Source organism: Lampris incognitus, chromosome 4 (genome assembly GCF_029633865.1).
Source record: "Lampris incognitus isolate fLamInc1 chromosome 4, fLamInc1.hap2, whole genome shotgun sequence".
Classification (NCBI taxonomy): domain Eukaryota; kingdom Metazoa; phylum Chordata; class Actinopteri; order Lampriformes; family Lampridae; genus Lampris; species Lampris incognitus.
In genome coordinates, this window is record NC_079214.1 from 20,934,266 (window position 1) to 20,961,956 (window position 27,691).

At 44.8% G+C, this 27,691-nt stretch overlaps 1 protein-coding gene across 1 annotated transcript in view; it reads right to left on the reverse strand.

Annotated features, from left to right (window-relative positions):
- Nucleotides 1-27,691, reverse strand: part of ttc17 (tetratricopeptide repeat domain 17) — a 53,562-nt gene that overhangs the window by 21,400 nt on the left and 4,471 nt on the right. Inside the window, exons 5-15 of the mRNA XM_056278594.1 lie at nt 22,713-22,844; nt 21,776-21,885; nt 21,378-21,525; nt 19,886-20,025; nt 19,040-19,200; nt 17,937-18,049; nt 16,097-16,249; nt 15,160-15,275; nt 8,903-9,059; nt 4,265-4,336; nt 993-1,217 (exon numbers count right to left, since the gene is read on the reverse strand). Of these exons, the coding sequence (XP_056134569.1) occupies nt 993-1,217; nt 4,265-4,336; nt 8,903-9,059; nt 15,160-15,275; nt 16,097-16,249; nt 17,937-18,049; nt 19,040-19,200; nt 19,886-20,025; nt 21,378-21,525; nt 21,776-21,885; nt 22,713-22,844 (1,527 nt within the window). The remainder of the gene's footprint in view (nt 1-992; nt 1,218-4,264; nt 4,337-8,902; nt 9,060-15,159; nt 15,276-16,096; nt 16,250-17,936; nt 18,050-19,039; nt 19,201-19,885; nt 20,026-21,377; nt 21,526-21,775; nt 21,886-22,712; nt 22,845-27,691) is intronic.

A 27,691-nucleotide genomic window follows, 5' to 3' on the forward strand; every position in this document is an offset into this window, starting at 1 on the left:
TCCATATGCTTGTGGAAAACGCTACACAGAGTGAAACATGGAGGAATACCCTCTGTTCTTTGACCAATTAATATTGAGTATGGCAACACTTTTTCTCTTTAACCTGAAACTTCATCCATCAAAGAGAAACCAAAATGCTCTACACTTGCAGTCCTCTGTGTGACCCCTCCCTCCCTTGCTATGAGTTAAATGTGAGGGAAACTTGTTTCCATAGTTTTGGGAAACTCATGCAAATTACATTCTGACTTGAACAAAGATCACCCGATAAAGCTGAAAGTAAAAGTTAATGAAGATAACGCCGAAAGAGAAAATAAATAGGTACCCCTTTATTTCTATCAGTTTCATCAGACTTAAAAACGTCCCCATAAAGACAACAAACACTGGTTGCGTTCTAGCAAAATGACTGCATCTCATTGTTATGCTTCAGAAGTTGTTTCGTTATCAGTATTCTTCTGCCCCATGAGCAATTCTCTCTTCCTGACCCAAAGACTGATCAAAATCATCATGCCTCATAGGAGCCTGTGTTGCCAGCTAAACCCCAGTTGACAGTCAACAAAAGGGCAGAATATGCAGTTCAAGGCTTCACTAACCAAGTGCTTATGTGACCGGTGGACCTGAGGAAAACTGCCAATGATCCAGACAGCAATGCAGCCTGGGAAAAATAAATCTCTGGCTTCATAGAGAGAGGACTCCTAACAAGCAACATAAATGGCTCAAGAGAAATATGCCCATGACCGTCTTCACAACCAGTTCTTTCCCAACCCCAAAAAAACTTGGCCTGCCAAGACTAGTCTGTTCAACTACACCCAAAACACAACCTTCCAAACAAACCAACAGACAAACAAAAAAACCTTCGCTGTGAAGAGATCAAACTGTGTTATCATCACCTTCAACTACAAGCATTTGGTTAATGTATATGTTTGTACGTAGGTGGATACCAGTACTTTTGGGGCTGGAAATCCCCGCAAGTATGCATGTCTGTATACCTTTACCTCTGTGGCATTTAGTGCCAGTGCTTGTTCCAGCAGTGTGTGTGCATGGACAGCCAAGCCATGATGCAGCAGCAGGTTAGCGGCATTGCTGAGGGCCAGGTGGTGGTGGGAAGGTGGGGCTGAGTTCAACGCCTGGCGCAGGCACTGCAGGGCACGGCTGCCATTGCCTTTGGCCCTCCAAAACAGAGCTGCCTCATTGTGGACATGCCAGCGTGGGGCATTGGCCTGAGGATAGAACCAAAAGGTTTTAAAATGGATGACTGACTTCATATGTAGACTATGTAAAGGAGAATACTCACACTGTTGATATGCATTTCAGTTATTGGCTGATGATTAAAAGTCTACTGAAACAAAAATATTTACCTTGCAACACGTACAGACAGAAAATGTTCTTTTATGACTATTTCATCCTTTCTTGGTATTCCTATGTCCCATGTTACATTTCCGAAGCAACTACTGGCCTTGCATGCACACACAGGTAAAGAGCACGGGAACTAGTATTTACTATGCAACATAGAAACTTGTGCGTTAGGATTAGGCTTCCATTTTATGTCGAGGAAAAAAAAAAGGAAATTTCCATTATTTGCTTTTGCTGTGCTTCACATGTGAGAAGGAAAGCCAAAAGACTCCTCTCTAGATACATGCCATCGTCATGCATTGTGTCTGAATGCAGCAGCATGGGGAAGATAAAACCCAGGAGTACAATACTAAACTTTCACTGGCTTTTACCTTCACAAGAAATGGTTGAGAGTGATAAAACACCATAAGTATGATGGAAACAAACCGGCAAGTATGGTTAAACATACAGCTTGCATTTCACCCAGGCTAATTATGATGGGGTCATGCAAGCATAAATGGTTGGTGCTAAAGAGAAGACCCTGAAGCCAAATGCTGTTCCCTTAGTTTTTTTTTTTGGTTGATGAAGAAGATTCTTCTGTGACAGTAGGGAAGCAAAGTTGAATAGAGGCGAGTTAATTGTTATTACATTAATAAAATTAATCCTTTTCAAATATTAGCAAATGCAAGCAACAGTCTTTGGCATTCTCTCCCTATTTCAAACTACACTGCTCAAAAAAATAAAGGGAACACATAAGCAATGCAATGTAGCTCCAAGTCAATCACACTTTTGAGATATCAACCTGTCCAGTTAGGAAGCAACACTGATTTGTGAATCAATTTCACCTGTTGGTAAATTGTCTAATTTCCACCAGGTGGAAATTAGACAATTTGCAAGACAACCCCTATAACAGGAATGGATTTGCAGGTGGTGGCCACAGACCATTTGCCTGTCCTCATCTTTTCTGGCCGATCTTTGGTTAGTTTTTCATTTTGCTAGTGCCCTCACCACTAGAGGTGGCATGAGGCGGTATCTGCAACCTACAGAAGTTGCTCAGGTAGTGCAGCTCATCCAGGATGGCACATCAATGCGTGCTGTGGCAAGAAGATTTGATGTGTCTCCCAGCACAGTGTCCAGAGCATGGAGGAGGTACCAGGAGACAGGCCAGTACACCAGGAGACGTGGAGGGGGCCGCAGGAGGACAACAACCCCACAGCAGGACCGCTATCTGGTCCTTTGTGCAAGGAGGAACAGGAGGAGCACTGCCAGAGCCCTACAAAACGACCTTCAACAGGCCACTAATGTGCAGGTTTCTGCTCAAACAGTGAGAAACAGAATGCATGAGGATGGTATGAGGGCCCGACGTCCACAATTGGGGCCTGTGCTCACAGCCCAACACCATGCAGCCCGATTGACCTTTGCCAGAGAACATCTTGGTTGGCAGATTCGCCATTGGCGCCCTGTGCGCTTCACAGATGAGAGCAGGTTCACACTGAACACGTGACAGACGTGAGAGAGTCTGGAGACGCTGTGGAGAACGTTCTGCTGCCTGCAACATCCTCCAGCATGACCGGTTTGGCGGTAGGTCAGTGATGGTCTGGGGAGGCATACCCTTGGAGGGCCGCACAGACCTCTACGTGCTAGCCAGAGGTACCATGACTGCCATTAGGTACCGGGATGAGATCCTCAGACCCATTGTCAGACCATATGCTGGTGCAGTGGGCCCTGGGTTCCTGCTCATGCATGACAATGCTCGTCCTCATGTGGCCAGAGTGTGTCAGCAGTTCCTGTATGTCGAGGGCATTGATGCTATGGACTGGCCTGCACGTTCCCCAGACCTGAATCCAATCGAGCACCTCTGGGACATCATGTCTCGTACCATCCGCCAACGCGATGTCGCACCACAGACTGTCCAGGAGTTGACCGATACCCTGATCCAGGTCTGGGAGGAGATCCCTCAGGAGACCATCCGTCGTCTCATCAGGAGCATGCCCAGACGTCGTAGGGAGTGCATACAGGCACGTGGAGGCCACACACACTACTGAGCCTCATTTTGAATCGTCTTGAAGAATTTCCACAGAAGTTGGATCAGCCTATGTTCTCATTTTCCACTTTGATTTTGAGTATGATTCTGAATCCAGACCTTAATGGGCTAATGATTTTGATTTCCATTGATCATTCTTAGGTTATTTTGCTCTAAACACATTCCTCTGTCTAATAAATAAAGATTTTCAGCTGAAATATTTCATTCATCGAGGTCTATATTGTGTTTTTAGGTGTTCCCTTTATTTTTTTGAGCAGTGTACAACAACTGTATGTGGTGCTGTTATTCACATTTTCTTATACTGTGTAGTCTATTTTGACGAAGCCAACCGAATGTGGCAAACCAGGTAGTAAAGGTTGCAGTTTTCACATTCACAGAATTTCTGGCAGTGACCTCAGGCACGTTTTTGTTCAACTTCTGCAGCATTTCAGAGCGACACAGAATATTATGGACTGCTGATGGTGTGTTAGCCCTACAAAATACAAAGAGAGATAATGTTGAAAATTGTGATTCTTTCCCTTTTCAATTTGAGCCAATTCAGCTCTGAACATTTAGACTGGCAGTTGAAGGTTGAATGAATCAATGTCAGAATTCCTTTACTTTGCATCTTATCTGGCCTTGGTGAAAGGGATTTGATTACATCACTGAGATTTACTTGATCTCTTTTGATTTAAGACAGAATGAACTGTCTGAAAGCCGCACATCTGCTCATCTGAGTGGAGAATTGTTTAAAAAGTATGAAAGCAAAAAGGTTTGGGTTTATGGGAAACATGCTCAAAGCCAAAGTTAACGGAAAAAGGAAATAAGAGTGAGTGAAGTTTCATATGAAATTTAACACTGGGTTAGGAGGATTAGGACTGGGGGATGAGGGGAGGGCAGGGGCATTCTCACCTGTTTCAAAGCTTGAGCTATTCTGGAACCAATCTGCTCCATGGTCCAACCTCCACTGCGTGACTGCAGTACCTTGAAACACACAGACACACAAACATGTTCTTTCCTTTTTCTGTACTAATTTATATCATCATCATCAGTTCCGTAACCTATGGAGGTCGTAGGAGCACAGCTGATGCCTCAACAGGTTGAGTCATCATTGTGTTTCAGTAGGGGGAGTACCTGGTGGTCCCTATCTCCTCTCCAGGTATGGATGGCCGTTGGTTCACAAAGGAACTCATCTGCCCTTTGACAGGTTTTGTTTTTAGTCCTGCTGGGTGTCCACACACCCTCCTCACAACAACCCAAGGGTTGAAGTGGGGGTGCCGGTTTAGTAGCCGATGACCCGACGGTTGCAGTTTAACGTCGTACCCAGGACGTAATTTATATAATATATTTTGTCTAGCAATATAGATAGCTGTTTATGTTTAGTTTGACACTAGGGACTTATCATTCAGCAGGTTGCAGGTGATTAGAGAGCCTGCTAGGTTTAAATCTAGTGCGGATGTGGAGTCAAGTAGTTTGATTAATATGATTAGTCAGGGAATTTCTCATAGTGCAGATTATCAGTCTGATAGCTTGGTCTATAGCACTGAGACTGTCCCCCTACCCTGCTGTATTGCTCCCAAGCTCTCCTCTCCTAAATGTGTGAATCACAATAATCTAATAATTATTCCTACCACTGGTAGTGGAGAAATTTGCAACAAAGTACCTAATAATCTACAGAACCAAAACAGCTAATGTTATCAAGAATGTGACCACATATCGTCCAAAGCGTTGGTTGCCAAAATTGTCAACAAGGGGTCTAATTCCAATTAATCTTTCACCTATTGGTAGCTCTATAGTTCTGCTTACTACTGATGACTTCCACAAGATGCTTAAATTTGGTTTCATAAATATCAGATCACTGTCTACCAAAGCTTTACTAATAAATGATCTGATTCTTGAACACAGTTTTGATATGATTGGGTTATGTGAAACATGGCTGAAACCAAATGTTTTCTTTCCCTTAAATGAAGCTTCCCCACCTGACTATACTTATGCCCATGTAGCTCGGGCAAATAAACAAGGTGGGGGTGTTGGCTTAATATATAAATCTATTTTCAATCTGACTTCTAGACTTGAATCTGAATTCCAGTCTTTTGAGGCTCTTGTTCTTGGTCCACCTCCCTCAGCCATGAATAGACTCGGCTCAGTCCAAACTGTGATACTCTATCGGCCTCCTGGCTGTTACTCATTATTTCTTGAAGAATTTGGAGAATTTGTCTCAGGCTTGTTACTCACTCTGATGAGATTCTAATTCTTGGTGATTTCAATATTCATCTGAATAAGGCTGCTGATCCTTTAAGTATAGCTTTTCTGGCACTAGTCGATACTTTTGGGTTCACTCAGTTTGTTCAGGAGTCGACTCATTGCAGTGGTAACACCCTGGATTTGGTTTTATCTAAAGGGATAGCTGTTTCTGATCTGAATGTCTTGCCAACCACATCTGCTATGTCAGATCATATTCTCATCAAATTTGAAGCATTATTGGCCTGCCCAGTTAATGTCAGGACAGATGTAATTGCCACTCGCCACATTGGTCCCTCCACTGTAGCTGCATTTGACCAGCAGCTGTCTGAAGTCTTGGCTCCTTTCACTGTGGTAACTTAAACGTGGCCCTCTGTAGTCTCCTCGATTCAGTTGCACCTCTCACTACCACAGCTAGGCGACTAAAGACGCCTACACCCTGGTTTAATGATGAGACACGTGCTCTTAAGTGGGCCTGCAGGAGACTGCAACGCAAATGGCAAAAATCAATATTGGAAGTTTTTTACCTATCGTGGCATGAGTGTTTATTGAAATACAAGCATGCTTTATCTGCTGAAAAAACCGCGTGTCTCTCTCACTTGATCAGTATTAATAAACATAACCCCAGGTTTCTCTTTGATACTGTATCTAAACTTACTAAAAAGCAGCCGTCTATTAGCTGCTCACCCTTCACGGCCCATGAATTTCTAGATTTTTTCTGCAGTAAGGTTGATGAGATCTTAAACAAAATTAGTTCTTCAACTCCAGCTACTCCTGCAGATCCTGTCTTACCAAATTCATATCTATATAATGAGTCACTGACAGTCCCAGTTATTACAGCTTTTGAGACTATCTCTCTTGATATTTTTACCAAGTTTGTGTCAGCTTCTAAACCAACTGCTTGCCTACTTGACCCCTTACCAGCAAAACTTTTTAAAGACCTCTGGCCTTTTCTGGGACCTACAATGCTAGACATTGTTAATTTATCACTTACTACTGGCATTGTTCCCAGCAGTTTAAAGACAGCTGTGGTTAAACCTCTACTTAAAAAAAACCACACATCGATCCAGGGTCTCTTAATGACTAATCGACCAGTCTCTAATCTTCCATTCTTTTCTAAAGTACTAGAGAGAGTTGTGTATCAACAACTTTTGAACGATATAAAAGAAAACCATCTATATGAACCTTTTCAATCGGCTTTCAGGCCCTGTCACTCCACTGAAACTGCTCTGACCAGAGTGGTGAACGATCCTTTACTAGCTATGGACTCTGATTCCACTTCTACTACTGGACCTCAGTGCAGCCTTTGACACCACTGATCACTGTATACTATTAGATAGATTAAATTGTAATTTTGGTGTCTCTGGCTTAGCTCTCTCTTGGCTTTAGCCCTACTTATCTGGAAGAACACATTGTGTCTGCTATAGTAATATGATATCAAAATTCTCTGATGTTAAATATGGTGTGCCTCAGGGCTCAGTTCTTGGCCCTCTACTTTTCTCTCTTTACATTTCACCTCTTGGCCAAATTTCACGCAGTTATGGAATAAACCTCCATTGCTATGCTGATGATACTCAGCTGTATGTGCCTATAAGGGCTAATGATCATACTCAAATGACTTAACTTAGAGGCCTGCTTGGCTACTGTGAAAAACTGGATGTCATTTAACTTTCTGCTTTTAAATCTGGATAAAACTGAGATGCTGGTCATTGGCCCTGCTAGACACAGACACCAATTTGATCAAGTAACAATAACAATCGACAACTCTGTGGTTTGACAAAGTGTGGCAGCCAAAAATCTTGGTGTTACATTTGATCCTGGCCTTTCCTTTGATAAGCACATTAAAGAAATCACCAAGACTGCCTTTTTTCACTTAAGTAACATAGCTAAAATTCGGTCTTTTCTCTCCATGGCTGACGCAGACTCTAATACATGCATTTATTTCATCCAGACTTGATTACTGTAATGTTCTGTTTTCAGGTCTGCCACATTCTAGTACTAAAAGTCTTCAGAAGGTTCAGAATGCTGCTGCTAGAATCCTAACTAAATCTAGGAAATTTGACCATATTACACCAATTCTTGCCTCCCTTCATTGGCTTCCTATCTATGTTAGATCAGAATACAAGGTGCTTCTGCTGACTTATAAAATCTTAAATGGGCTTGCCCCATCTTACCTGTCTGATCTCCTAAAACCATACATTCCATCTCAAGCACTTCGCTCTCAAAATACAGGGCTCCTGTGCATACCCAAAGTTAAAAAGAAGTCAGCAGGTGGCAGGGCCTTTTCCTATCGGGCTCTGTTCTTGTGGAATAACCTGCCTGCTGCCATCAGACAATCAGAGTCTGTTGAGTTCTTTAAATCCAAACTTAAAACTCATCTGTTTGCCTTAAATTACAATTAGTTGCCTTTAAGTTGAGTGTTTCACAACCTGTACTGCATGGTGGGTCGGTGTTCTGTCTCAATGAATTTACCAACCACTGTTCTGCCGACGAGATTATAGCGTATAGATGATCACTAATTGATGACTTAATTGATTATGACTAATGACTATTGCAAACTGTTCTCTTCTCTCGCATGTCTTTTCTCTCTCTGAATGATGTCTTCTCCTTTCTCTTTTTCTGTGTATGAATGGTGTCATCTGAGCCTCCCTTGGGTGCACGTGCAGTCGGTTCTCCTCCCAGGCCTCCGTGGTGATGGTGGTCGTCAGTTGGAGGCTGCCCGCCATTCCCCTCATCACATTTCTTTTTATAAATCCATATAATTTTTTTTTTAAATGATGATGCTGGTCATGTGGCTCAGGTCCTGGACTGTTCCGATGGCGTCTGGACACTGCTTGGCATCCTGCGCATCATATTCTTTATACATTTTATAAGTCCATTATAATTCTGTTTATCCTCTTTCAATGTTGTATTGTGTAAATTGTGTAAACACAACATCCATTGCACGTTGTCCGTCTTGGGAGAGAGAAACCTCCCCTGAGGTTTCTTCCCATTTTTTCTCCCTGTTAAAGGGTTTTTTAGGGAGTTGTTCCTTATCCGATGAGCGGGTCTAAGGACAGGATGTTGTGTTGCTGTTAAGCCCACTGAGGCAAATTTGTAATTTGTGATATTGGGCTATACAAATAAAACTGATTTGATATGCTAATTTAATTTATATATACATATCAAATACATATGTATACACAGTTACAGTTAACTCTCATGCACAACTGGTTTCAGAAGGCTCAATATTCCACAAAAAAAAAGTGATACATCTATATTTGACCAATTCAGTATAACACACACACAATCCCATATGCACTCACACACCTGTGCAGCAAAGGGGTCTGGCAGCTCCACACGCTCCAAAGGCCAATCCAGGGAGGCAGGCAGGAGGGCTGGGGGTGGTTGGGAAACAGGGCTGCAGTCTGGCAAGGCTACAGTCTGAGGGGGACTGCTGCTTCCATAGAGGACAGTTGACACTGGGCTGGACACACAGACACAAACAGATAAATAGATACATTCACACCAATTTTAACAGCGAACTGATTTCACTTGCCTGTGGTACATTTAACGGTATTTCTGCTGAAGCAGTTTGTTAGGTTAAACTCAAATAGACAGTTGTTCTTTGGTGTTGTGATGCAATTGTGTTTTTTAAATTATGCTGTATAATTTAAAGGGACAGTTCACCCCAAAGTAAAAAAATACATGTTTTTCCTCTTACCTGTAGTGCTATTTATCCATCTAGATCATTTTGGTGTGAGTTGTCAAGTTTTGGAGATATCGGCTGTAGAGATGTCTGCCTTCTCTCGAATACAATGGAACTGGATGGCACTCAGTTTGTGTTGCTCAAAGTGCCAAAAAAATACATATGAAAAACCCAACAGCAGTATCTTGTTCCAGAAATCATGACCTGGTTACTCAAGATAATCCAAACACCTTGTTGTGAGCAGTTTCATGTAGGTGTAGTTTGGTCTAAGATAATAGTTCCTACATGAAACTGCTTGGGTTCTATTAAAGACACTCACACTCTAATAAGAAAAAACTAAAAACTAACAAGATACAAGATAACAAGAAAATAGAACCAAATAGAAACAAGAAAACAAAATAGAAATAAAAGATAAATAAGAAATGGAAATAAGAACAAAATATATCAACAAGCATGGTGCACATAACACCATATCGATACTGCACTACCACAGCACACAACAAGCAGCACAAACAAAACCCGACAGGGTAAAACAAGTCGAACGGCCAGTCCAATGACCATTAACTCCGAGTGTCTGACGCGGCCAGCGAAGAGTTGTAAAGTTTGATGGCCACAGGCAGGAATGACCTCCTGTGGTGCTCTGTGGTGCTTTTCAGCAGAATGAGTCTATTACTAAAAGTACTCCTGTGCCCAACCAGCACATCATGGAGTGGGTGGGAGACATTGTCCATGATGGCACATAATTTCAACAGCATCCGCCAGAGAATCCAGTTCCACCCCCCAAAACGTCACCGGCCTTACAGATCAGTTTACTGAGCCTGTTTGCATCTGCTACCCTCAATCTGCTGCCCCAACACACAACAGCAAACAGGAGAGCACTGGCCACCACAGACTCACACCACATCCTGAGCATTGTCTGGCAGATTTTGAAGGACCTCAGCCTCCTCCAAAAGTAGAGATGGCTCTGTCCCTTCTTGTAGAGGCCACCAGTGTTCTTAGCCCAGTCCAGTTTATTGTCTATATACACCCCCAGGTACTTGTAGTATTCCACAGTGTCCACACTGACCCCCTGGATGGAGGCAGGGGTCACTGGTGTCATGTCCCTCCTCAGATCAACAACCAGCTCCTTTGTCTAAGTCATGTTGAGCTGCAGATGGTTCCACTCACACCATATGACAAAGTTTCCCACCACAGCCCTGTACTCAGCCTCCTTACCCTTACTGATGCATCCAACTATAGCAGAGTCATCAGAAAACTTCTGAAGATGGCAGGACTCTGTGTGGTAGTTGAAGTCTGTGGTGTAGAGGGTGAAAAGGAAGGGAGACAGGACTGTCCCCTGCGGCGCCTCAGTGTTGCTGACCACTCTGTCTGACACACAGTGTTGCAAGCGCACATACTGTGGTCTACCAGTAAGGTAGTCAACAATGCATGACACAAGGCAGGCATCTAACTGCATTGCTGTCAGCTTCTCACCCAGTAGAGCTGGCTGGATGGTGTTGAAGGCACTAGAAAAGTTAAAGAACATGACCCTCACAATGCTTGCTGGCTTATCCAGGTGGGCGTAGGCACGGTTAAGCAGGAAAATGATGGCATCCTCAACTCCTTGTCAGGGTTGGTAGGTGAACTGGAGGGGGTCTAAGTGCGGCTTGACCGTTGGCTGAAGCGCACCAGGATGAGTCTTCCCAGAGTCTTCATAATTTGTGAAGTCAATGCTACTGGTCTGTAGTCCTTGGAGTCCCTGGGATGCGGAGTTTTAGGCACAGGAACGAGGCAGGACGTCTTCCACAGCACGGGGACCCTTTGAAGTCTAACGCTCATGTTGAAGACATGGTGAAGCACTCCACATAACTGGGGGGTACAGGTTTTGAGCACCCTGGGGCTAACACCATCCGAGCCTGCCACCTTGCTTGCGTGAAGTCTCATCAACTGTCTTCTGACATGGTCAACTGTGAAGCACACTGTAGGTGTTACAGGTGGTGGTGGTGGGGAGATGGTCGCCAGGTTGGAGAGGTCCATTAGTCCGGGAACCCAGGTAGTGGGGGAGAGTAGGGCCCCCACTGGAGGCTGGGGGAATGTGAGGAGGAGGAGGAGGGGGGTCAGTGAGGTTGATGGTTGATGAAGGCAGGCAACAGATGAGACCGGGGGGACGGGGACAGGGAGGGGTCATTGTGTCAAATCTGTTAAAAAACACATTAAGTTCATTGGCTCTGTCCAAAATGCCCTCCAGTCCTCTGCTGCCAGTCGGTCTGAAACCAGTGATGGTCTTCATACAACTCCAGACCTCTCTCATGTTGTTCTGCTGGGAGTTTCTGCCCCAACTTCCCCCTGTAGTTATCTTTAGCCTTCCTGATTCTCACTTTAAGGTCCTGTTGGATTTTTCTCAACTCCTCTTTATTGCTAGCTCTAAAGGCCCTCTTTTCATTCAAGATGGCTTTGATGTCCTTCATTACCCATGCTTGTTATTTGAATAACCGGGTCATGATTTCTGGAAAGAGACATTGCTGGTGAGTTTTTCAAATGTATTTTTTTGGCGCTTTGAACACAGCCACTGAGGACGCACAAGCCAGTGCATTCTTAGTGCCGGTCCCAAGCCCATATAAATGGGGAGGGTTGCATCAGGAAGGGCATCCGGCGTAAAACCTTTGCCAATTAAATATGCGGATCATAAATCAGATTTCCATACTAGATTGGTCGAGGCCTGGGTTACCAACGACCGCCACCGGTACTGTCTGCCAGCAGGGTTCCAGTGGAAACTGTGCTACTGTTAGGCAAAGCAGAAGGAGAGGGGGATGGCAAGTCCAGAGGTAGTGGGAAAGGAGGAAGGGTAGGTATGGAGGTGAGAGTCAGAACTTTGAATGTTAGCACTATGACTGGTAAAGGGAAAGAGCTGGCTGATATGATGGGAGAAAGGAAGGTAGAAATACTGTGTGTGCAAGAGACCAGGTGGAAGGGGAGTAAGGCCAGGAGCATCGGAGGTGGGTTCAAACTCTTCTACCATGGTGCAGATGGGAGGAGAAATGGGGTAGGGGTAATTCTGAAGGAACAGTATGTCAAGAGTGTGCTGAAGGTAAAGAGTGTTAGACAGAACGATGAGCATGAAGCTGGAAATTGAAGGTGTATTGATGAATGTTATTAGTGCATATGACCCGCAAGTTGGGTGTGAGATGGAAGAGAAAGAAGAATTCTCAAGTGAGTTGGATGAAGCGGTGGAGAGTGTACCCAAGGAGGAGAGAGTAGTTATTGGGGCGGACTTCAATGGGCATGTTGAAAGGGAACAGATGAGGAGGTGATGGGTAGGTATGGTGTCAAGGAGAGAAATGAGGAGGGACATATAGTGGTGGAATTTTGAAAAGGATGGAAATGGCTGCGGTGAATACATATTTCAAGAAGTGGGAGGAACACAGGGTGACATATAAGAGTGGAGGAAGGTGCGCACTGGTGGACTATATCTTATGTAGGAGGCGTGATCTGAAAGGGATTGGAGACTGCAAGGTGGTGACAGGGGAGAACGTAGCTAGGCAGCATCAGATGTTGGTCTGTAGGATGACTGGAGATAAAGAAGAGGAAAAGAGAGAAGGCAGAGTCAAGGATCAAATGGTGGAAGTTGAAGAAGGAAGACTGTTGTGTGGAGTTCAGGGAGGAGTTAAGACAGGCACTGGGTGGTAGTGAAGAGTTGCCAGATGGCTGGGCATCTACTGCAGATATAGTGAGGGAGAAAGCTAGGAAGGTGCTTGATGTGTCATCTGGACAGAGGAAGGAAGACAAGGAGACTTGGTGGTGGAATGAGGAAGTACAGGAACGTACACAGAGGAAGACATCGGCAAAGAAGAATTGGGATAGACAGAGAGATGATGAAAGTAGACTGGAGTACAAGGAGATGCGGCATAAAGCAAGGAGCGTGTGGCAAAGGCAAAGGAAAAGGCATACAGTAAGTTGTATGAGAAGTTGGACACTAAGGAAAGAGAAAAGGACTTGTACCGATTGGCTAGACAAAGGGACTGAGCTGGAAAGGATGTGCAGCATGTTAGGGTGATGCAGGATAGAGATGGAAATGTGCTGACAAGTGAGGAGAGTGTGTTGAGAAGGTGGAAGGAGTACTTTGGGGGGCTGATGGATGAAGAAAATGAGAGAGAGAGAAGTTTGGATGATCTGGGGGATAGTAAATTAGGAAGTGCAATGGATTAGCAAGGAGGAGGTGAGGGCAGCTATGAAGAGGATGAAGAATTGAAAGGCAGTTGGTCCAGATGACATACCTGTGAAGGCATGGAGATGTTTAGGAGAGATGGCAGTAGAGTTTTTAACTAGATTGTTTATTACAATCTTGGAAAGTGAGAGGATGCCTGAGGAGTGGAGAAGAAGCATGATGATACTGATTTTCAAGAGTAACGGTGATGTACAGAGCTGTAGTAACTATAGAGGTATAAAGTTGAGTCGTGGAAGCTAGGTTAAGAGGAGAAGATGTGATGATTAGCGAGCAGCAGTATAGTTTCATGCCACGAAAGAGCACTACAGATGTGATGATTGCTTTGAGAATGTTGATGGAGAAGTAGAGAGAAGGTCAGAAGGAGTTACATTGTGTCTTCGTGGAATTAGAGAAAGCATATGACAGGGTGCTGAGAGAGGAGGTGTGGTATTGTATGAGGAAGTCGGGAGTGGCAGAGAAGTATGTAAGAGTGGTACAGGATATGTGTGACAGTAGTGAGGTGTGCGTTAGGAATGACAGATGGGTTCAAGGTGGAGGTGGGATTACATCAAGGATATGCTCTGAGCCCTTTCTTGTTTGCAATGGTGATGGACAGGTTGACAGACGAGATCAGGTAGGAGTCTCCGTGAACTATGATGTTCGCAGATGACATTGTGATCTGTAGTGAGAGAAGGGAGCAGGTTGAGGAGAGCCTGGAGAGGTGGAGGTATGCACTGAAGAGAAGAGGAATGAAAGTCAGTAGGAACAAGATGGAATATATATGTGTAAATGAGAGGGAGGACTGCAGAATGATGAGGATGCAAGGAGTAGAGGTGACAAAGGTGGATGAGTTTAAATATTTGGGGTCAACTTTTCAGAGTAACAGGGAGTATAGAAGAGAGGTGAAGAAGAGAGTGCAGGCAGGGTGGAGTGGGTGGAGAAGAGTGTTGGGAGTAATTTATGACAGATGGGTACCAGCAAGATTTAAAGGGAAGGTTTACAAGATGGTGTGAGACCAGCTATGTTGTATGGTTTGGAGATGTTGGCACTAACGAAAAGACAGGAGACAGAGCTGGAGGTGACAGTTCGTTGGGAGTGACGAAGAAGGACAGGATTAGGAATGAGTATATTAGGGGGACAGCTCAGGTTGAACGGTTTGGAGACAAAGCAAGAGAGGCAAGATTGAGATGGTTTGGACATGTGTGTAGGACAGATGCTGGGGATATTTGGGGAAGGATGCTGAAGATGGAGCTGCCAGGCAAAGAGGAAAAGAGGAAGGCCAAATAGGAGGTTTATGTATGTGGTGAGGGAGAACATGCAGGTGGCTGGCATGACAGAGGAAGATGCAGAGGACAGGACAAGATAGAAATGGATGATCCACTGTGGCGACCCCTTAAAGGGAGAAGCCGAAAGTAGCAGTAGTTTTTTGGCACCTTGATTAACACAAGCCGAGTACCATCCATTTCCACTGTATTTGAGAGAAGGCAGATATCTCTACAGTTGGTATCTCCAAAACTCGGCAAACTCACATGAAAAAGATCTAGATTGACAAACAGCACTACAAGTAAGAGGAAAAACATGTAGTTTTGATTTTGGGGGAACTGTCCCTTTAAAATGAAGTGTATCTTGAGGTGCTACAGTGAAATGGGGTACGTGTAAGAGCATAACTGCCTCTATCTGGTGGTGTGCACTGACCTGTGGCCCTCGGTCTCAGGTGGGAGGTAGAAAGTTGGTAGCAGATGGGCAGGGGGAAGGCTAGGGAACTCATGGGCACAGTCTGCCCTCTGAGGCCACAGCACCCTTTGTATGTCCTAAAGTCAAAACACTCACTCAGCACTCGCTTTGCCAAAATAGTTCTAAAATAACACTTAATTCATTTTGATTTAAAGGGTCATTTTGTTAAGACATTTAATTTAAATAACTATTTTGGAAACAATCCATAGTTTTCAGTCACGTGACTGACGCGGAGCCCTGGCGGGCAAAACAAAGTTTCAGCATGGCGGCCAACAGTGGAAACTCAGTAGAGCAGCAGCACAGACCTGTCAATTTTCCAGCTGTTCCAAGCAATGACTATTTGGATCACCTTACGAAAGAAGAAAAATAAAGCTACGGTATATTAATAAACTAAAAGTTTTGGGCACTTGCGATCCATATACAGCACCCGCTGCAGTATTTCAGTCTCTAAAAACAGTGAAGTCCCTGCCAGAGCTCCAATTTGGCAATGTTTACATATATCTTGTGGAGAATCCCTCTCCTTACACTGCTGCCAGGATGAAAGCTTACAAAAGTACAGACAGCTATATGTATTTTCGTTCTGGATGGGTCAATAATGCTGCCGTTTGGGAAGTGTTTTGCCCGCCAGGTGGGCGTTCCAATATGAATGTGACGTCATGTGAAAACTATGGATAGATGGACCCAATTTGACCTAAAGCAATTTGGAGGTGTACATCAAAGCTACTAAGCTGCCTTCTTGTAATTAGCATAGCAGTCGTTATTTTGATTTGCTTTTATTATTGTATCATCTTATTAAATCGTTTTAACTTGTGTAGTCTGAATGCATGCACATACACATGAACACCCACAGACATGCTTTTCAAACAAGAAGCAAGCATATCAACATCCTCCATCTTGCCTGTGAGTATGCCTGGTGGTTGCCCCAGAGGGCAGCTACAGGGTCCTGGTCTCCAGACACAGAGGGGTGGAGTTGAGGACTGGCTGCTGTCTGGTTGGAGCTGCGCTCAGATACTAGAGCCACACTGGATGCCACAGAAACCTCTTCGCCAAACTACAACAAAAAACAGAAAGAAACAAGAGATGATTTCAAGTAATATGACAAAATGAAGCACAAATACCCACCCTATATAAATGTATATAATGTATATATAGACATGGTGTCTTGTGAAATTAGTCTTTTACATTGGACCAATGCTAATAACGTCCTGTCCTTCACCAACTACTTGGCTGATTCGTTGATTTGCTGTTATTCAACAGCTTAGTTATATATAAATACACACAAACATATATACTGAGGGTAGCAAAAGCTAATAATCTAGAGTGCACCACAGGTTTTAAAGTCTTGGTGTATCCAGTGACATACTCTCTAAAGATTTCAACCGAAGAGACAGGCAGTGATCCGGATTCAGCCCCCATGTTAGTCATTCCAGATTTTTTTTTGTGTGTGTGATTTTTTTTCTCCCTTTTTCTCCCAAATTGACCTTTCGCAAAGTCCCGCCCCCCTTAGTTACTGCCCGTCAAGCATTTCAGAACTATCCAGGAAGTAGCCGGAAAACACCAAAACATGAAGGAAGAAACCAGCGCATTGTGTGGGTAAAAGTAACAGTAATAATACGTTAGCTGTATTAGCTATCAATAATAGCTAGAAGCAAGCTTAGCTTGGAGCAGACAGGTATTTTTGTTGATTTTGGATGGATTAAGCTGGCCATGGGGTCTGCTATACTGCGAAATCTATTGCCGACATTGCGCTTCTTGCGTTCTGGGTTTCGGGAAGGGAAAGAAAATGACACCCCCTCCAAACTTTGCAGATATCTAGTATCCGATTTGCAGATCCCATAGGCATGCCGTTTCAGCATTTTGTTGTGTGTTTGAAAGCTTGACAGACCGTTGCTAAGGTAGGATTGGACAAGCACCGTTCTGGGGTGGTACTTTGCGAAAGGTCAGTTGTATCCAGCCAATTACCCCACTCTTCCAAGCCATCCTGATCTCAGCTCCAACCCTTCTGCAGATCTGGGGAGGGCTGCAGACTACCACATGCCTCCTCTGATACATGTGGAGTTGCCTGCCACTTCTTTTCACCTGACAGTGGGGAGTTTCGCGAGAGGGACGTAGCGCGTGGGAGGATCACGCTATCCCCCCAGCCCCCCCCCCCCCGAACCGGTGTCCTGACCGACCAGAGGAGGCGCTAGTGCAGCGACCAGGACACATACCCACATCCGGCTTCCCACCCGCTGACATAGCCAATTGTGTCTGTAGGGACGCCCGACCGAGTCAGAGGTAACACGGGGATTTGAACTGGCGATCCCCATGTAGGTGGGCAACGGAATACACTGCTACGCTACCCAGATGCCCCTGTGTAATTCCAGATTTTTATTCAAATTTTAAGAATCTGACCAGGATTGTTATGTTTCATCCCAGACAAGGATGGTATAAAACATCTCAAAATATTGTCTTTGTAGGTTAATTTGCTATTAAAGTCTACGTAAATAGTTTACTAAAAGTAAACTTCAATGGTGAAAAAAAAAAAATCACCTGCGAATTGACATGAAAATATTGAGCAATATATATAATTTTGTAATACAATATATAATTTCCCTTGGCTTTGATGCCCTTTAAACTTTTTCTAACCTTCAAGATACTGCGGCGTGTGTGTATGTTGGCTCATCATCGCTTTCTTCCCATTCGCTCTTTTATCGGTGTCATCATCATCTGGATCAGTTGAACTATGAAAATCTCACCTGGACATAGTGGACATGTTCAAACAGGTCACCGCGATGATAGCGCACAGGCAGGTCAAAGGGACAGTAGAGGCTGTGCTGCTGCTGGCCCAAACGACACATTTGATGGTTACCTGAAAAGCACGCACGCACGCACGCACGCACGCACGCACGCACGCACACACACACACACACACACCTCAACTGCCATTCTTCACTGTACAGTTCTCAAGCTAAGTATGAAAAAAATGTAAGACAGCTTAGCAGGCGGGGTGTGATGTAAACAACAAACTAGCTCTGTTGTCGCAGTAGCGTGCAACGCAAGTCAGACAGTCTTTGTCAGCAGCAGCATTGAAAGGCTGAGGTAACTTGCCTTACATGATCTCCTGTATGTTGTTACCTTTCCTTTCTCATCTCTGAACCAAGGTTGAGAGACAAGGAAAGCTTCATTTATGCTAGGCCAAAGTTACAAAGTGATCACTGGCCAGCGTGTTGTCTCTGCATGCCGATGGTCGAGGACAAGGCCTTTACTACTAGAGGCAGTGTCAGATTTATTGTACAGAAAGTAAAACTGCATCCAGTGCTCATACCTCCCTTATGGCACTTCTTTATGAGTTTAAATGAAAAAAAGTGATGGAGCTACAAAAGAAAATGTGTGGTCACATGACCCTACACAATCTTGAACCAGTCAGGAGACATGAGTACACCATCAATGACCCCTCACTCATGAAACCATAGATCCTCATTTAAGTAACCAGTCCAGGTTTAACGGTTCATAGTTGTTTTCATTAACTGATGCCCATGCACACAGTTTCGTTTCGGCATGCTGTCTGGTTGTCACATCGATGTAAAGAGTGTCATTTATTTTACTGATTATTAATGTATATTTAATATTCTAAATACAATGTTGTAATTGGATTCATGAAAATAAGCTCACCTCTCTAAAAAAAAAAAAGACTATTAAACCGAGACCCGAGAAGTTTATCCCTTTACAAAAGATATGGACAAAATACACACACTCACAAAAAGGTGGTACACTGGCAGTAAACATTATGAGCATTTTTTGTGCCTGTTACAAATACTATTTTGCCCTGTTTTGGTGAGAGAATTTTCTGGAATCTTACCTAGCTGGGCCTCCTTAGCCATCTGGGTCTCGTGGATGATGTTGCGCAGGATCTGCTCTTCCTGCAGCAGTTTGTGTTTGTCCAGCACCTCCTGCTGGCGCAGATAGTGGTCATGCTGCTTCTGGTACTCCTTCAGCTCATTCAGTGTACGCTGCAAGGACCTATAAATGTTAGGGAAGGGAAGAGACACATTTTGTTTTAAAAAATAAACACGTATCCTTGCATCAATGACATTCAAATGACATACTGCAACATCTGTATACCTTTTTTTTTTAATTAATTTTTTGGGCAATTTCTCCCTTTTTTTATTGACAGGACAGTATGGAGGGACAGGAAAGAGGGAAAGAAAGCAAGGGACAACATGCGACAAAGGCCCCAAGCCAGACCCAATCCTGGGACATTCTGGCAAGGCCCAGCCTCATGTGGTAATGCACTCCACCAGCTGAGCCACTGCGGCACCCCTCACTCACATCTTTATACCTTTAATATCGACTGAGGCCAGAACAAAAATCTGCTCTAACCAATCAGTGTCACTGTCATAAGGGACAATGTTGGGGTTCAATTTTTTTCAAGAGCAGACTCATTACTAACCTCTATTGAGCATCCCAGTGTTCTTGGATACATTTCAGACAGACTGAGACTTAACATTTGAAGATGAAATAGCCGATAAGAAAAGAGATGGGCCTATGGCACAAGCCATCTCAGAAAAACTGACAAAGTATCAGCACATACCTGCTGACAGAGCTATACATATCAGGACAGTCTGGCATATTGTGGGCAGACAGATTGGTGTTCAGTAAAGGCATATAAAACGTGAGGGTATTTGTTGAGATGCTCGGCTCTTACCTGTGCTGGGCTTCGAGTCGCTGCTCTAATTTTTGCTGACAGAGCACAGCATGCTTCCTCCTGAGGGCCTGCTCAAAGCCTGGCTTGGCCTGCAGTGCCTGCTCATAGCAAAGTACCGAGTGGTTGTATTCCCCAAGCATCTTGGGGGGAGGGGGGGAGAGAGAGAGAGAGAGAGAGAGAGAGAGAGAGAGAGAGAGAGAGAGAGAGAGAGAGAGAGAGAGAGGAGACATAAGCACCACAGACCAGGGGAGAAGGGAGCATTAATGATCAAATTACTTCTTGGGGAAGTTATCTCGCGCACACACACAGACACACGCACACATACCCACACACGTCAATCAAGAAACAGACATTCATTAGGCTCTAATGTGACAGCCATCTTGACTGGCAAAGCAGGGCTCCAGCATAGTTTCTAAAGGATTACATTACAACTACTAACAGCCATATTTGCCAACCAGCAGGCAACTGTGATCAAACAACAGCCAAAGCCAGTGACTCATATTTGTTGCAAAACATTGCACTGCATACAAAGTCATAATGATAAAGCAAGATCTTTGAAATTCATACCTCTGAGGAATGGAGCTTATTTGGGAGGATAAAATGTTTGGGATCAAACACTGAAATGTATTTACATTCCCTGCCAATGGTTTTCAGGTATTCAACTTATTTTCACATTCATGCTGAAACACTCTTTACATACTAATTTGCAGTTTAATTGCTTTTATATGCATGTGTCAAAAAGCCAACATTTAAGAATAACTGCACTATGACATTGTGTGTGTTTGACATTCTTGTGTAAGAAGTGGGGTGGTTGTGAAGCGTCTAGTGTGTTGGTGTAGTGTTCTGTGCCTGTCACGTCTCACTCTCAGCCTTCACTGCTGGCTAGCAGAAATGCGAACAGGAGAGCTGAGCGCGTAAGTCTCTCCCTGCCAGTACATAGCCTCTCAAACAGCAAGGCCTATGTAGTGCCTCCTAGTGGCGACACACGGTAATTGGGTACACCTTTGTCCCTGGCTGAACTACAAGGGACTCGGAGGAGGTCTGGTCCCTAGGCCTGCGGTACGCAGGCTCACCGGTGTGTAAATATCCCCTGATGCCCACGAACCAGCCCCCAGCTATGGGTTAAATAGTGCCACTGCCTAGTGGATACCTCAGGGGAGGAATAGGCTACGGGAGTAAACCCCTACAGATCAACGTCTACAGTGCTGCTGTTTTTTGTTTTTCTTGCTCTTTTGTATTTGTTTAAGTCGGAGAGTACTGCTGGTGTCGTGTGTGGCTGCGGCTTCTCCCTCTCGTAGCCCCCCTTCCCATCCACCCCTGTATGTCTGTGTTATGTTTACCTGTTGTCTTGTTTCACCGTTGTTCATTGTAAAGCAACTTTGAGCGTTAGAAAAGCGCTATATGTTTGATTTATTATCACTATGAACTTGTATAAGTAACTATTTATTGTGAAGAAAATTTACTACAGCAGAGTGAAATGTCTTTCACTTACAGCATAAATGTTTCCAAGAGTGTAGTGGCTGGTGAAAAGATCGGACGTCAGGTCCAGGGCAGCATGGGCCAGGATGGCAGCATCTGCTGAGAAGTGGGCACGATGCAGGATGTTGGCCATGTTAACCAGGGCTACATCCTTATGCTGCCTAAATGGGCCACACGCGCGCGCGCACGCACGCACGCACGCACGCACGCACGCACGCACGCACGCACGCACGCACGCACACACGCACACACGCACACACGCACACACACACACACACACACACACACACACACACACACACACACACACACACACACACACACACACAAACACAAATCAGAATATAGGTACTAGGATGCACAAGTACAGTCAGATATGGGAGACAGGTCAGACAGATGCATCGGGAATACCTTGGGGAAAAGTGCAGGGCGCGCACCACACAGTCCACCGCTTTCCGTGGCTCATTCTTCATGCGCCAGTAGAAGGATGCCAAGTTGTATATCACCCAGGATGTTGAGTTCTTGAAAAATAACACACAAAACAATTAAAATTTTCTTCAAGCACGTTTATCTCAAGAAATGACTAAGCTAATTTTGTTGGCTTCAGCGATATATCTTTGTCTACCGCTACTAGCGTTTTTTGTATAAAGCATGTTTTTTTAACCACCAAATGTTTCTGAACACTGAGCACTGATAGCTAAACGTCAGCTGTTTTATGGCTTAACATACACAGCACTGCCATGACTGTGTATCCTTTAGAAAATATCTGCTCTTAATCATACCCTATTTAAACACCGTTTGTTCAAGTACTGATGATTAGACAAAATATACAGCAAAGCAGAACATGTAAGTTACAGTAAAGCGAAGCCATGGAAGAATCCTCCACTGCCAAAAAAACAGCACGATTGTAAGCACATACCTTTCTGCGCATACTCTCAACACGTTTTAAAGGCCTACTATGTGTGTATAGCTGCTACTTTGATACTGTGCATTCTTTAGCCCATAAAAAAATACATGGATTTTGAAACCCATTAAAAAGCAAGCACATAAAGACACAAATACACAAATATGCCTGTACACAAACACAGTATATAAACAGGATTCCACAAACACAATTCTATTCGCCATATAAAGTACTGTGTATGAAAAAAAGCTTCACTTCATGTCCAACTTTTCCTACAATAACTTCCCATAAATAAATAATCTTAAGAATTATGCATCTGTGTTAAAATACATTTTTTGTTGTTGTTTTTTAACATTACATCTACAGTTTTCTGCCAAACACAAAAAGACGGGTTCCAATGCAATCAGAGGCCTTGTGAGGCAGCTCAGTAGAAACAGGCCTTACCCTCAGTAAAGCCTGGTGGATACGATGGCCCACCTCATCAATGCTGCGGCCAAGCTTATGGGACAGGGAGCTAAAGATGGGATCCTCCTTAGAAAGCAGCGGGGAGGTTAGATTTGCCCTTTCCTGCACACCCTGGATCAGACAAAAAGGCAAAAGGGAGTCAGCGACTGGTTTCAAGACAGTGATCATGAACACAAAAAAGATTAATGAAATGAACTAAAACGAGAAAGGAAGACATGTTCTCCACTTATCAAAACATAAAAAAAATAATAAAAATACAGACCTGAGAAATCACAACCCCATTTATAAATATATACCCATCCATCCATTATCCAAACTGCTTATCCTGCTCTCAGGGTCGCAGGGATGCTGGAGCCTATCCCAGCAATCATTGGGCAGCAGGCAGGGAGACACCCTGGACAGGCTGCCAGGCCATCACAGGGCGCGCGCACACACACACACACGGACAATTTAGTATGGCCGATCCACCTGACCGACAAGTCTTTGGACTGTGGGAGGAAACCGGCGGACCTGGAGCAAACCCACGCAGACACGGGGAGAACATGCAAACTCCACACAGATGACGACCTGAGATGACCCCCAAGGTGGGACTACCCCAGGGCTCGAACCCAGAACCTTCTTGCTGTGAGGAGACAGTGCTAACCACTGCGCCACCGGGCCGCCCATATATATATGGACTATATATAGTTGGAGTTACCATCAGCCACCTCCTATACATGGATGACATCAAGCTGTATGCCAAGAATGAGCGAGACATTGACTTGTTGATCCACCTCACCAGGATCTAAAGCGACATCGGGATGTCATTCGGACTGGACAAGTGCGGTTGAACAGTAGCAAAAAGAGCAAAGGTGGTGAGCACTGAAGGTGTTGAAATACCAGATGGCAGGACAACAGACATACAAGACAGTTAACAAGTAGCTGGTTATTCCACAGGCAAATGGAAACCACGAGGAGGCAGCAAGGAGGTCAGCTACAGCCAGCTCAATGGGAAGAATAAGATCCAAGCCATCAACACATATGCCCTACCAGTCATCAGATACCCAGCTGGAATAATAAGCTGGCTAAAGGAGGAGATAAAGGCCACATATATCAGGCGACGGAAACTCCTCACAATACACGGAGGGTTCCACCTGAAGTCCAGCAGTCTGAGACTGTGTACGATAAGCAAAAAGATGGGAGCCAAGGGTTAGTGAGTGTCAGGGCCACTATCCAGGATGAAACAAGTCACATCCATGAGTACATCAGAAAGAGCCCCCCCCCCCAGATCCTGCGTCTGGATAGCATAGCGGTCTATTCCGTTGCCTATCAAAACGGGGATCAGCAGTTCGAATCCCCGTGTTACCTCCGGCTTGGTTGGGCGTCCCGACAGACACAATTGGCCGTATCTGCAGGTGGCTGCACTAGCACCTCCTCTGGTTGGTCGGGGTGCCTGTTCAGGGGGGGGGGGGGGGACTGGGGAAAATAGTGTGATCCTCTCATGCGCTATGTCCCCCTGGCGAAACTCGTCACTGTCAGGTGAAAAGAAGTGGCTGGTGACTCCACATGCATCAGAGGAAACATGTGGTAGTCTGCAGCCCTTCCCGGATTGGCAGAGGGGGTGGAACAGAAACCAGGACGGCTCGGAAGAGTGGGGTAATTGGCCAAGTACAATTAGGGAGAAAAAGGGGAAAAAATCCAAAAGGAAAGAGGGCCCCCCAGGATGAACTGCTGACTGAGTACCTCAGGCAGCAGAAGACAGAGAGTGCAGAGGAAGAAGAACAGGAGGTATCATGAAAGATCAAGTCCCTCCATGGGACGTACCATTGACAGACAGAAGACGTAGCTGATAAGAGAAATCATGCCAGTGGCTAGAAAAGGTTGGACTGAAGGACAGCACAGAGGCTCTGATCATAGCAGCACAAGAACAGGCACTCCGGACCTGATCGATTGAGGCTGATGTCTATCACACCAGACAAGACCCAAGATATGCAGGCTGTGCAAAGATGCCCCTGAGACAGTCCAGCACTTAGTAGCAGGGTGTAACATGCTAGCTAGGCAAGCGTACACTGAAAGGCATAACCAAGTGGCTGGGATAGTGTACAGGAATATCTGTACTGAATACAGACCGGAACTCCCCAAGTCCAAATGGGAGACACTGCCAAAGGTGGTTGGGAATGGCAGAGTTAAGAGCCTGTGGGACTTCAAGTTCCAGAATCCAGACTGACAAGCAGGTGCTGGCTAACCAACCAGAAATTGTGGATGCTGACAAGGAACAGAAGACAGCAGTAGTGATCGATGTAGCAGTCCCGAGTGATGGCAACATCAGAAGAAAGCATGAGAAGCCAGAGAAATACCAAAGGCTGAGGGAAGAACTAGATCAGATGTGAAAGGTGAAATCCACATTAGTCCCAGTGGTAATAGGAGCACTAGGGGCTGTGACCCCTAAACTGGGAGAATGGCTCCAGCAGATTCCAGCAACAACATTGGGAGGGCTCTATCCAAAAGAGTGCAGTCCTAGGAACAGATAGGATACTGTGCAGAACCCTCAAACTCCCAGGCCTCTGGTAGAGGACCCGAGCTTGAGGAAGACACACCACCCGAAAAAGGGTGAGAGGGAGATTCTTTTTAAATAGACGTGTGTGTGTGTTTATATACAGTGCATCCGGAAAGTATTCACACCCATTCACTTTCTCCACATTTTGTTATGTTACAGCCTTACTTCAAAATGGATTAAATTCCTTTTTTTCCCTCATCAATCTACATACAATACCCCATAATGACAAAGCGAAAAAGGTTTTGTAGAAATTTTTGCAAATTTATTAAAAATAAAAAACTGAAATATTGCATGTACATAAGTATTCACACCCTTTACTCAGTACTTGGTTGAGGCACCCTTGGCAGCGATTACAGCCTCAAGTCTTCTTGGGTATGAAGCTACAAGCTTGGCACACCTATATTTGGGGTATTTCTCCCATTCTTCTCTGCAGATCCTCTCGAGCTCTGTAAGGTTAGATGGGGAGCGTCACTGCACAGCTATTTTCAGGTCTTTCCAGAGACGTTCAATGGGGTTCAAGTTTGGGCTCTGGCTGGGCCACTCAAGGACATTCACAGACTTGTCCCGAAGCCACTCCTTCGTTGTCTTGGCTGTGTGTTTAGGGTCGGTGACGTGTTGAAAGGTAAACCTTCGCCCCAGTCTGAGGTCCTGAGCGCTCTGGAGCAGGTTTTCATCAAGGATCTCTCTGTTCTTTGCTCCATTCATCTTTCCCTCGATCCTGACAAGTCTCCCAGTTCCTGCTGCTGAAAAACATCCCCACAGCATGATGCTGCTACCACCATGCTTCACTCTAGGGATGGTATTAGCAAGGTGATGAGAGGTGCGTGGTTTCCTCCAGATGTGATGTTTGGCATTCAGGCCAAAGAGTTCAATCTTGGTTTCATTAGACCAGAGAATCTTGTTTCTCATGGTCTGAGAGTCCTTTAGGTGCTTTCTGGCAAACTCCAAGCGGGCTGTCATGTGCCTTTTACTGAGCAGAGGCTTCTGTCTGGCCACTCTACCATAAAGGCCTGATTGGTGGAGTGCTACAGAGATGGTTGTCCTTCTGGAAGGTTCTCCCATCTCCACAGAGGAACGCTGGAGCTCTGTCAGAGTGACCATCAGGTTCTTGGTCACCTCCCTGACCAAGGCCCTTCTCCCCCGATTGCTCAGTTTGGCTGGGCGGCCAGCTCTAGGAAGAGTCCTGGTGGATCCAAATTCTTCCATTTAAGAATGATGGAGACCACTGTGCTCTTCGGGACATTCAAAGCTGTAGAATTTTCTTGTACCCTTCCCCAGATCTGTGCCTCGATACAATCCTGTCTCGGAGGTCCACAGACAATTCCTTTGACTTCATGGCTTGGTTTCTGCTCTGACATGCACTGTCAACAGTGGGACCTTATATATAGACAGGCGTGTGCCTTTCCAATTCATGTCCAATCCATTGAATTTACTACAGGTGGACTCCAATCAAGATGTAGAAACATCTCAAGGATGATCAGTGGAAACAGGATGAACCTGAGCTCAATTTTGAGTGTCATAGCAAAGGGTGTGAATAATTATGTACATGCAATATTTCAGTTTTTTATTTTTAATAAATTTGCAAAAATTTCTACAAAACCTTTTTCACTTTGTCATTATGGGGTATTGTGTGTAGATTGATGAGAAAAAAAAAGAATTTAATCCATTTTGGAATAAGGCTGTAACATAACAAAATGTGGGGAAAGTGAAGGGGTGTGAATACTTTCCGGATGCACTGTATATAAACACTCACTGTTCATAAACTAGACAAGGATTAAAATACTGTTTGAATTCCAGTTAGTCTTACTGCTAGGTGAGCTCAGTCAAATGGCAAAATGAATTTGAATGAACTGTCCTAAATGTTTTAAACCAGATGTGATGCACATTCTTTAAAAAGAGGCAAATAGGGGCGTCTGGGCAGTGTACGGTCTATTCTGTTGCCTACCAACATGGGGATCCCAGTTCAATTCCCTGTGCTGCCTTCGGTTTGGTCGGGCATCCCTGCAGACACAATTGGCCATGTCTGCGGGTGGGAAGCTGGATGTGGGCATGTGTCCTGGTCGCTGCACTAGCGCCTCTGGTCGGTAAGGGCACCTGCTCGGGGGGGGGGGGGACTGGGGGGAAATAGCGTGATCCTCCCACGCGCTACACCCTCCTGACGAAACTCCTCACTGTCAGGTTAAAAGAAGCGGCTGAGGACTCCACATGTATTGGAGGAGGCATGTGCTAGTCTGCAGCCCTCCCTGGATTGGCAGAGGGGAGGGAGCAGCGACCAGAAGATTTGAAGAGTGGGATTATTGGCCAGATACAACTGGGAAGAAAAAAAAAAGGGGGGGGCATACACTTTCTGTGTCTACTGCATGCAAACAATTGGTTATCATAGTAAAAATTTGTTTGAGGAACATTTGCCACCAAGGAGAAC